The sequence below is a fragment of the Oncorhynchus keta genome, chromosome 29 (assembly GCF_023373465.1).
Source record: "Oncorhynchus keta strain PuntledgeMale-10-30-2019 chromosome 29, Oket_V2, whole genome shotgun sequence".
NCBI lineage: Eukaryota > Metazoa > Chordata > Actinopteri > Salmoniformes > Salmonidae > Oncorhynchus > Oncorhynchus keta.
The window spans coordinates 2673455-2683906 of NC_068449.1; the positions used below are offsets into that span (position 1 = coordinate 2673455).

The following is a 10452-nucleotide window of genomic DNA, read 5'->3' on the forward strand; positions in this document are numbered from 1 at the left end:
GTCCCGAACCTGTTTTTTTTGGATCAATTATTATCTTTTTCAAACCAATAACAAGATTTACGTCAGCGAACCTTTTAAGAGGCAAGCCATTAAAATAAACATTTTACAAAGAGAGAGAGAGGAAGCTGTGTAGAAAAGACCACTGTTCTTTTCACTGGCCATATTATCAGGGAGAAGATGACATATTCTATCATCTCGCAGATGTTAGCAAGCACAGCCTTTTCTGACTATTATGAGGAGGGTAGCGGGAGCAGTCTGTACCCACATCACCCCTGATACGCCTGTGTGAGCTTCACTGGTCTGTCTGTCTGTCTGTCTGTCTGTCTGTCTGTCTGTCTGTCTGTCTGTCTGTCTATATATAAAGTACCATCTATCTTATAGCCTGGTGGGTCCAGTCTGTCTGTGCTTTTAGCCAACTCTTCTCTGCGTTGGTTCATTGCAATACTAATATGTACGTCTATGGCATGACAACGACAGATAGAGGGGTTGGCTACAGTACAGACAGTATGGGACCAGGTTAGTCTATAGAGGGGTTGGCTACAGCACAGACAGTATGGGACCAGGTTAGTCTATAGAGGGGTTGGCTACAGCACAGACAGTATGGGACCAGGTTAGTCTATAGAGGGGTTGGCTACAGTACAGACAGTATGGGACCAGGTTAGTCTATAGAGGGGTTGGCTACAGTACAGACAGTATGGGACCAGGTTAGTCTATAGAGGGGTTGGCTACAGTACAGACAGTATGGGACCAGGTTAGTCTATAGAGGGGTTGGCTACAGTACAGACAGTATGGGACCAGGTTAGTCTATAGAGGGGTTGGCTACAGTACAGACAGTATGGGACCAGGTTAGTCTATAGAGGGGTTGGCTACAGTACAGACAGTATGGGACCAGGTTAGTCTATAGAGGGGTTGGCTACAGTACAGACAGTATGGGACCAGGTTACTCTATGCCTGCATCCCAAATATCACCCTATATAGTGCACTACTTAGTCCCAAATAGCACCCTATTCCCTATGTAGTGCACTACTTAGTCACAAATAGCACCCTATTCCCTATGTAGTACACTACTTAGTACCAAATAGCACCCTATTCCCTATGTAGTACACTACTTAGTCACAAATAGCGCCCTATTCCCTATATAGTGCACTACTTAGTCACAAATAGAACCCTATTCCCTATGTAGTGCACTACTTCTGTCCCCCTCTATGGGCCCTGGTCAAAAGTAGTGCACTACATGAGCTCTATAGATTCCCTGTCAACAGAGTGTGTGGTGGTTGGATTTACTCTCGGAGGTCTGCATGGCCAGCGTCTTGCTGTACTGTCCCACCCCGCTGGTGTTGAAGGCTTTGACCCTGGACATGTAGGTGCTGTTGTAGTGGAGTCCATCCACCGTGCAGATCGTCTCCGTCCCCACGTACACTTCCTGTAAGGAACATGACAACTTCCTGTTAGACCATCGACAACTTCCTATCAATTCCTGTTAGAAAGTCATCACGCTGGGATTGTGGTGGCGGGCCTCGTTCGGCCGTCATGATCTCGCAAGGCGGTGGTGGCCACAACAACAGACAGTAGAACACGACGTAAACAGGATGTCCTCTTGGTCTAATGGGTTAAAATGTGGGCTTGTTCAACAAAACAAACAGACAGGTTAAGAGTAAAATGGTTTACTAGCTATATCATCCAAGGCCACCAGAGGGAGGGGTGTCCTACGTTCTACCTATCGGTCTAAAATTAGAGAACGGACGATTTAGACTCAGTGCTGATGACAGAAAGAAAGAGGGGGAAAGAGAGAGGGGGAAAGAGAGAGGGGGAAAGAGGGGGAAAGAGAGAGGGAGAAAGAGAGAGAGGGGGAAAGAGGGGGAAAGAGAGAGAGGGAGAAAGAGAGAGAGGGGGAAAGAGAGAGAGGGAGAAAGAGAAAGAGGGTGAAAGAGAGAGAGGGAGAAAGAGAAAGAAGGGGAAAGAGAGAGAGGGTGAAAGAGAGAGAGGGGGAAGATAGAGAGGGGAAAGAGAAAGAGTGGGAAAGAGAGAGAGGGAAAGAGAGAGGGAGAAAGAGAGAGAGGGGGAAAGAGGGGGAAAGAGAGAGAGGGAGAAAGAGAGAGAGGGGAAAGAGAGAGAGGGGGAAAGAGAGAGAGGGAGAAAGAGAAAGAGGGTGAAAGAGAGAGAGGGAGAAAGAGAAAGAAGGGGAAAGAGAGAGAGGGTGAAAGAGAGAGAGGGGGAAAATAGAGAGGGGAAAGAGAAAGAGGGGGAAAGAGAGAGAGGGGAAAGAGGGGGAAAGAGAGAGAGGGAGAAAGAGAGAGAGGGGGAAAGAGAGAGAGGGAGAAAGAGAAAGAGGGTGAAAGAGAGAGGGGGAGAAAGAGAAAGAGGGGGAAAGAGAGAGAGGGTGAACGAGAGAGAGGGGGAAAGATAGAGAGGGGAAAGAGAAAGAGGGGGAAAGAGAGAGAGGGGGAAAGAGAAAGAGGGGGAAAGAGAGAGAGGGGGAAAGAGGGGGAAAGAGAAAGAGGGGGAAAGAGAGAGAGGGGGAAAGAGAGAGGGGGAAAGATAGAGAGGGGAAAGAGAAAGAGGGGGAAAGAGAAAGAGGGGGAAAGAGGGGGAAAGAGAAAGAGGGGGAAAGAGAGAGAGGGGGAAAGAGAGAGAGGGGAAAGAGAAAGAGGGGAAAGAGAGAGAGGGGAAAGAGAAAGAGGGGGAAAGAGAGAGAGGGAGAAAGAGGGGGAAAGAGAGAGAGGGAGAAAGAGAAAGAGGGGGAAAGAGAGAGAGGGAGAAAGAGAAAGAGGGGGAAAGAGAGAGAGGGAAAGAGAGAGAGGGAGAAAGATAAAGAGGGGGAAAGAGAGAGAGGGAGAAAGAGAGAGAGGGGGAAAGATAAAGAGGGAGAAAGAGAAAGAGGGTGAAAGAGAGAGGGAGAAAGAGAAAGAGGGGGAAAGAGAGAGAGGGGAAAGAGAAAGAGGGGGAAAGAGAAAGAGGGGGAAAGATAAAGAGGGAGAAAGAGAAAGAGGGGGAAAGAGAGAGAGGGGAAAGAGAGAGAGGGAGAAAGATAAAGAGGGGAAAGAGAGAGAGGGGGAAAGAGAGAGGGGGGAAAGAGAAAGAGGGGGAAAGAGAGAGAGGGAGAAAGAGAAAGAGGGGGAAAGAGAGAGAGGGAGAAAGAGAGAGAGGGGAAAGAGAAAGAGGGGACAAGAGAGAGAGGGAGAAAGAGAAAGAGGGGGAAAGAGAGAAAGGGGGAAAGAGAGAGAGGGAGAAAGATAAAGAGGGGGAAAGAGAGAGAGGGGGAAAGAGAGAGGGAGAAAGAGAAAGAGGGGGAAAGAGAGAGAGGGGAAAGAGAAAGAGGGGGAAAGAGAAAGAGGGGGAAAGATAAAGAGGGAGAAAGAGAAAGAGGGAGAAAGAGAGAGAGGGGCGAAAGAGAGAGAGGGGGAAAGAGAGAGAGGGAGAAAGAGAAAGAGGGGGAAAGAGAGAGAGGGAGAAAGAGAGAGAGGGGAAAGAGAAAGAGGGGGAAAGAGAGAGAGGGAGAAAGAGAAAGAGGGGGAAAGAGAGAGAGGGGGAAAGAGAGAGAGGGAGAAAGATAAAGAGGGGGAAAGAGAGAGAGGGGGAAAGAGAGAGAGGGGGAACGAGAGAGAGGGGGAAAGAGAGAGAGGGAAAAAGAGAAAGAGGGGGAAAGAGAGAGAGGGGGAAAGAGAGAGAGGGAGAAAGATAAAAGATAAAGAGGGGGAAAGAGAGAGAGGGGGAAAGAGAGAGAGGGGGAAAGAGAGAGAGGGAGAAAGAGAGAGAGGGGGAAAGAGAGAGAGGGAAAAAGAGAAAGAGGGGGAAAGAGAGAGAGGGGGAAAGAGAGAGAGGGAGAAAGATAAAAGATAAAGAGGGGGAAAGAGAGAGAGGGGGAATGAGAGAGAGGGGGAAAGAGAGAGAGAGGGAGAAAGAGAAAGAGGGGGAAAGAGAGAGAGGGGGAAAGAGAGAGAGGGAGAAAGATAAAAGATAAAGAGGGGGAAAGAGAGAGAGGGGAAAGAGAAAGAGGGGGAAAGAGAGAGAGGGGGAAAGAGAGAGAGGGGAAAGAGAAAGAGGGGGAAAGAGAGAGAAGGGGAAAGAGAGAGATGGGGAAAGAGAGAGAGGGGAAAGAGACAGAGGGGGAAAGAGAGAGAGGGAGAAAGAGAGAGGGGGAGAAAGAAAGAGGGGGAAAGAGAGAGAGGGAGAAAGAGAAAGAGGGGGAAAGAGAGAGAGGGAGAAAGAGAGAGGGAGAAAGAGAAAGAGGGGGAAAGAGAGAGAGGGGAAAGAGAGAGAGGGAGAAAGATAAAGAGGGGGAAGAGAAAGAGGGGGAAAGAGAGAGAGGGATAAAGAGAGAGAGGGGAAAGAGAGAGAGGGAGAAAGAGAAAGAGGGGGAAAGAGAGAGAGAGAAAGATAAAGAGGTGGAAAGAGAGAGAGGGAGAAAGAGAGAGGGAGAAAGAGAAAGAGGGGGAAAGAGAGAAGGCGAGGGAGAACTCAGAGAGAGAAAGATATAGAGAAAGAGGGAGTTTGTACACTTGAGCGTGACTGCGTGGGTAAAGCAGCATCAGTAGCATCATCAGTAGCAGCCTACACTAGACTGTGTAGTGTATATATAGCAGTAGTAGGAGCCTACACTAGACTGTGTAGTGTATATATAGCAGTAGTAGCAGCCTACACTAGACTGTAGTATAAATAGCAGTAGTAGGAGCCTACACTAGACTGTAGTATATATAGCAGTAGTAGCAGCCTACACTAGACTGTAGTATATATAGCAGTAGTAGGAGCCTACACTAGACTAGTATAAATAGCAGTAGTAGGAGCCTACACTAGACTGTAGTATTAATAGCAGTAGTAGCAGCCTACACTAGACTGTAGTATATATAGCAGTAGTAGGAGCCTACACTAGACTGTAGTATATATAGCAGTAGTAGGAGCCTACACTAGACTGTAGTGTATATATAGCAGTAGTAGGAGCCTACACTAGACTGTAGTATATATAGCAGTAGTAGGAGCCTACACTAGACTGGCTAAGGAGTGAGTTTCCAGAAAGAGGGGGAAAGAGAGAGGGGGAAAGAGAGAGAGGGGAAAGAGAAATAGGGGGAAAGAGGGGGAAAGAGAGAGAGTGAGAAAGAGGGGGAAAGAGAGAGAGGGGGAAAGAGAAAGAGGGGGAAAGATAAAGAGGGAGAAAGAGAAAGAGGGGGAAAGAGAGAGAGGGGAAAGAGAGAGAGGGAGAAAGATAAAGAGGGGAAAGAGAGAGAGGGGGAAAGAGAGAGGGGGGAAAGAGAAAGAGGGGGAAAGAGAGAGAGGGAGAAAGAGAAAGAGGGGGAAAGAGAGAGAGGGAGAAAGAGAGAGAGGGGAAAGAGAAAGAGGGGGAAAGAGAGAGAGGGAGAAAGAGAAAGAGGGGGAAAGAGAGAGAGGGGGAAAGAGAGAGAGGGAGAAAGATAAAGAGGGGGAAAGAGAGAGAGGGGGAAAGAGAGAGAGGGGGAACGAGAGAGAGGGGGAAAGAGAGAGAGGGAGAAAGAGAAAGAGGGGGAAAGAGAGAGAGGGGGAAAGAGAGAGAGGGAGAAAGATAAAAGATAAAGAGGGGGAAAGAGAAAGAGGGGAAAGAGAAAGAGGGGGAAAGAGAGAGAGGAGAAAGAGAGAGAGGGGGAAAGAGAGAGAGGGAGAAATAGAAAGAGGGGGAAAGAGAGAGAGGGGGAAAGAGAGAGAGGGAGAAAGATAAAAGATAAAGAGGGGGAAAGAGAGAGAGGGGGAATGAGAGAGAGGGGGAAAGAGAGAGAGAGGGAGAAAGAGAAAGAGGGGGAAAGAGAGAGAGGGGGAAAGAGAGAGAGGGAGAAAGATAAAAGATAAAGAGGGGGAAAGAGAGAGAGGGGAAAGAGAAAGAGGGGGAAAGAGAGAGAGGGGGAAAGAGAGAGAGGGGAAAGAGAAAGAGGGGGAAAGAGAGAGAAGGGGAAAGAGAGAGAGGGGGAAAGAGAGAGAGGGGAAAGAGACAGAGGGGGAAAGAGGGGGAAAGAGAGAGAGGGAGAAAGAGAGAGAGGGAGAAAGAGAAAGAGGGGGAAAGAGAGAGAGGGAGAAAGAGAAAGAGGGGGAAAGAGAGAGAGGGAGAAAGAGAGGGGAGAAAGAGAGAGAGGAGAAAGAGAAAGAGGGGAAAGAGAGAGAGGGAGAAAGATAAAGAGGGGGGAAGAGAAAGAGGGGGAAAGAGAGAGAGGGATAAAGAGAGAGAGGGGAAAGAGAGAGAGGGAGAAAGAGAAAGAGGGGGAAAGAGAGAGAGGGGGAAAGAGAGAGAGAGAGAAAGATAAAGAGGTGGAAAGAGAGAGAGGGAGAAAGAGAGAGGGAGAAAGAGAAAGAGGGGGAAAGAGAGAAGGCGAGGGAGAACTCAGAGAGAGAAAGATAGAGAAAGAGGGAGTTTGTACACTTGAGCGTGACTGCGTGGGTAAAGCAGCATCAGTAGCATCATCAGTAGCAGCCTACACTAGACTGTAGTATAAATAGCAGTAGTAGGAGCCTACACTAGACTGTAGTATATATAGCAGTAGTAGGAGCCTACACTAGACTGTAGTATATATAGCAGTAGTAGGAGCCTACACTAGACTGTAGTATTAATAGCAGTAGTAGGAGCCTACACTAGACTGTAGTATATATAGCAGTAGTAGGAGCCTACACTAGACTGTAGTATAAATAGCAGTAGTAGGAGCCTACACTAGACTGTAGTATAAATAGCAGTAGTAGGAGCCTACACTAGACTGTAGTATGAATAGCAGTAGTAGGAGCCTACACTAGACTGTGTTATATAGCAGGTAGCAGCCTCAGACTGTAGAAAATAGCAGAGGGAGCCTACACTAGACTGTAGGAATAGCTGGCATCCTTTCACTAGACTGTAGTATATATAGCATTTTAGGAGCCTCCTCTGTAGTCTATATAGCAGCTAAAGCCACACTAGACTGTATTATAAATAGCAAGTAGTAGGAGCCTACACTAACCCTAGTATATATAGCCACCTTCTCCTCCCTGTAGTATAAATAGCAGTAGTAGGAGCCTACACTAGACTGTAGTATATGCAGATGAGCCTTCAAGACATTTTGAATAGCAGTAGTAGAGCCTGACACTAGACTGTAGTATGAATAGCAGTCAAAGCAGCCTACACTAGACTGTAGTATATGCTATAGCAGTACTGGAGCCTACACTAGCTCTGTAGTCTATTAGCAGTCCCAGCCTACACTCCAGACTGTAGTATATATATAGCAGTAGTAGGAGCCGGCACTAGACCAACAACCTAGCCCGCTAGTAGAGCCTATCACTCCTGTCTTCTCCAGACCAGCCTACACTAGACTGAGACCTATATCCAGTTACCTCACCTCGACTCATCAACTAGCAGTAGTCCCTGACCGCTGTAGTATAAATAGCAGTAGTAGGAGCCTCACTAGACTGTAGTTCAAGATAGCAGAGTTGCACCCTTAGACTGAAAATAGCACAGTAGAGCCCTCACTAGATGTCAGTATATAACTAGTAGACCAGTACACTAGACTGTCTGTATATCTCCAAAGGAGCCTACACTGACTGTAGTATATATAGCAGTAGTAGGAGCCTATCTAGACTGGCTAAGAATGACCTTCTTGATCCAAATCAGTCAGGGGGGAAAGACTAGTCAAAGAGAAATGGGGGAGACTGGAAAGAGAGAGTATCAGGAGGGGGAAAGAGCTAGCTAGAAAGAGAAAGAGGCTCTCATCCTTCTAGAAAGAGAAAGGGGGCCTTCGAGAGAGTGAAAGAGATCAGGAGAAAGATAAAGACCCTCTCCGAGAGAGGGGGAAAGAGAGCGGGGGACGCTTGAGGGGGAAAGAGAGTCCTACCTGAAAGGTCGCTCCTACCAGGTGGCGTGGGGAAAGAGAAAGAGTCTCCTCACCACGCGAAAGAGACCACTGGTGTCCCCCAGGGCTCTGTTCTAGGCCCTCTCTTATTCTCGCTATACACCAAGTCACTTGGCTCTGTCATAACCTCACATGGGGGAAAGAGAGAGAGGGAGAAATCATTGCTAAGAGGGGGAAAGACAATTAAAGAGAGAGAGGGAGAAAGATGATGACCAGGGGCGAAAGAGAAAGAGGGCAAAGAGAAAGGGGGACATATCAGTGTGGAAAGACGGATCACCACCTCAGAGGGAGAACCTCAGCAAGAGGGAAAGAGAGAGAGGGGGAAAGGGAAGGAGAAAGATAAATGATCTCGCCATCACGGAGGGGGACAACTCCATTGGGTCCTCCTCCCAGAGCGCTAAGAACCTTGGGGTGAGAGAGAGGGGGAAAACACCCTGAGAAAGATAAAAGATAAAGATCAAAGAGAGAGAGGGAAAGAGAAAGTAGGTTCATGCTCTACAACATCCGCAGAGAAAGACCCTGAAAGACAGAGGAAAGAGAGAGATGGGGAAAGAATCCAGGCACTTGTCATCTCCCGAAAGAGGGGGACTGCAGTCTTGAGAGGAGAAAGAGAGGCTGGGCTCCTGCCTGTGCCATTAAAGAGGGAGAAAGACTCAGAGGGGGAAAGAGAGAGAGGGAGAAAGAGAGTCTGGAAAGAGAGAGAGGGAGAAGTTCTCTCAGGGGGACCCCGCTCCTCCGCCTCTCCACTGGCTTCCAGAGAAAGCTCGCATCCGCTAAAAGACCATGGTGCTCGAGGGACGGAGCTGTGAGGGGAACGGCACCTCAGTACCTAAAGGCTCTGAAAGAGCCCTAGGGAGAAAGAGAGAGGGAGAAAGAGAAAGAGGGGGAAAGAGAGCCTGCTCGGGAGAACTCAGAGAGAGAAAGATAGAGAAAGAGGGAGTTTGTACACTTGAGCGTGACTGCGTGGGTAAAGCAGCATCAGTAGCATCAAAGTAGCAGCCTACACTAGACTGTGTAGTGTATAGCAGTAGTAGGAGCCTACACTAGACTGTAGATATATAGCAGTAGTAGCAGCCACCTCTTCAATAAATAGCTAGTAGTAGGAGCCTACACTAGACTGTAGTATAAATAGCAGTAGTAGGAGCCTACAAGACTGTAGATGCAGTAGTAGGAGCCTACACTAGACTGTAGTATGAATAGGTAGTAGGAGCCTACACTAGACTGTAGTATAAATAGCAGTAGTAGGAGCCTACACTAGACTGTAGTATGAATAGCAGTAGTAAAGCCTAACTATGTAGTATATATAGCAGTAGTAGCAGCCTTCACTAGACTGTAGTATAAATAGCAGTAGTAGGAGCCTACACTAGACTGTAGTATGAATAGCAGTAGTAGGAGCCTACACTAGACTGTAGTATATATAGCAGTAGTAGGAGCCTACAATAGACTGTAGTATATATAGCAGTAGTAGCAGCCTACACTAGACTGTAGTATAAATAGCAGTAGTAGGAGCCTACACTAGACTGTAGTATATATAGCAGTAGTAGCAGCCTTCACTAGACTGTAGTATAAATAGCAGTAGTAGGAGCCTACACTAGACTGTAGTATATATAGCAGTAGTAGCAGCCTTCACTAGACTGTAGTATGAATAGCAGTAGTAGGAGCCTACACTAGACTGTAGTATGAATAGCAGTAGTAGCAGCCTACACTAGACTGTAGTATATATATAGCAGTAGTAGGAGCCTACACTAGACTGTAGTATATATAGCAGTAGTAGCAGCCTACACTAGACTGTAGTATATATATAGCAGTAGTAGGAGCCTACACTAGACTGTAGTATATATAGCAGTAGTAGGAGCCTACACTAGACTGTAGTATATATAGCAGTAGTAGCAGCCTACACTAGACTGTAGTATATATACCAGTAGTAGCAGCCTACACTAGACTGTAGTATATATAGCAGTAGTAGCAGCCTACACTAGACTGTAGTATAAATAGCAGTAGTAGGAGCCTACACTAGACTGTAGTATAAATAGCAGTAGTAGGAGCCTACACTAGACTGTAGTATATATAGCAGTAGTAGGAGCCTACACTAGACTGTAGTATAAATAGCAGTAGTAGGAGCCTACACTAGACTGTAGTATATATAGCAGTAGTAGGAGCCTACACTAGACTGTAGTATGAATAGCAGTAGTAGGAGCCTACACTAGACTGTAGTATGAATAGCAGTAGTAGCAGCCTACACTAGACTGTAGTATATATATAGCAGTAGTAGGAGCCTACACTAGACTGTAGTATATATAGCAGTAGTAGCAGCCTACACTAGACTGTAGTATATATATAGCAGTAGTAGGAGCCTACACTAGACTGTAGTATATATAGCAGTAGTAGGAGCCTACACTAGACTGTAGTATATATAGCAGTAGTAGCAGCCTACACTAGACTGTAGTATATATACCAGTAGTAGCAGCCTACACTAGACTGTAGTATATATAGCAGTAGTAGCAGCCTACACTAGACTGTAGTATAAATAGCAGTAGTAGGAGCCTACACTAGACTGTAGTATAAATAGCAGTAGTAGGAGCCTACACTAGACTGTAGTATATATAGCAGTAGTAGGAGCCTA

General features: G+C 46.9%; 1 protein-coding gene across 4 annotated transcripts in view; it reads right to left on the reverse strand.

Annotated features, from left to right (window-relative positions):
• Positions 1-10452, reverse strand: part of LOC118379849 (E3 ubiquitin-protein ligase TRIM9) — a 139836-nt gene that overhangs the window by 23304 nt on the left and 106080 nt on the right. For all 4 annotated transcript variants that reach the window (XM_052485635.1, XM_052485634.1, XM_052485633.1 and 1 more), the window contains one exon: positions 1285-1423. In XM_052485635.1, coding sequence (XP_052341595.1) covers positions 1285-1423 — 139 coding nt within the window. The remainder of the gene's footprint in view (positions 1-1284; positions 1424-10452) is intronic.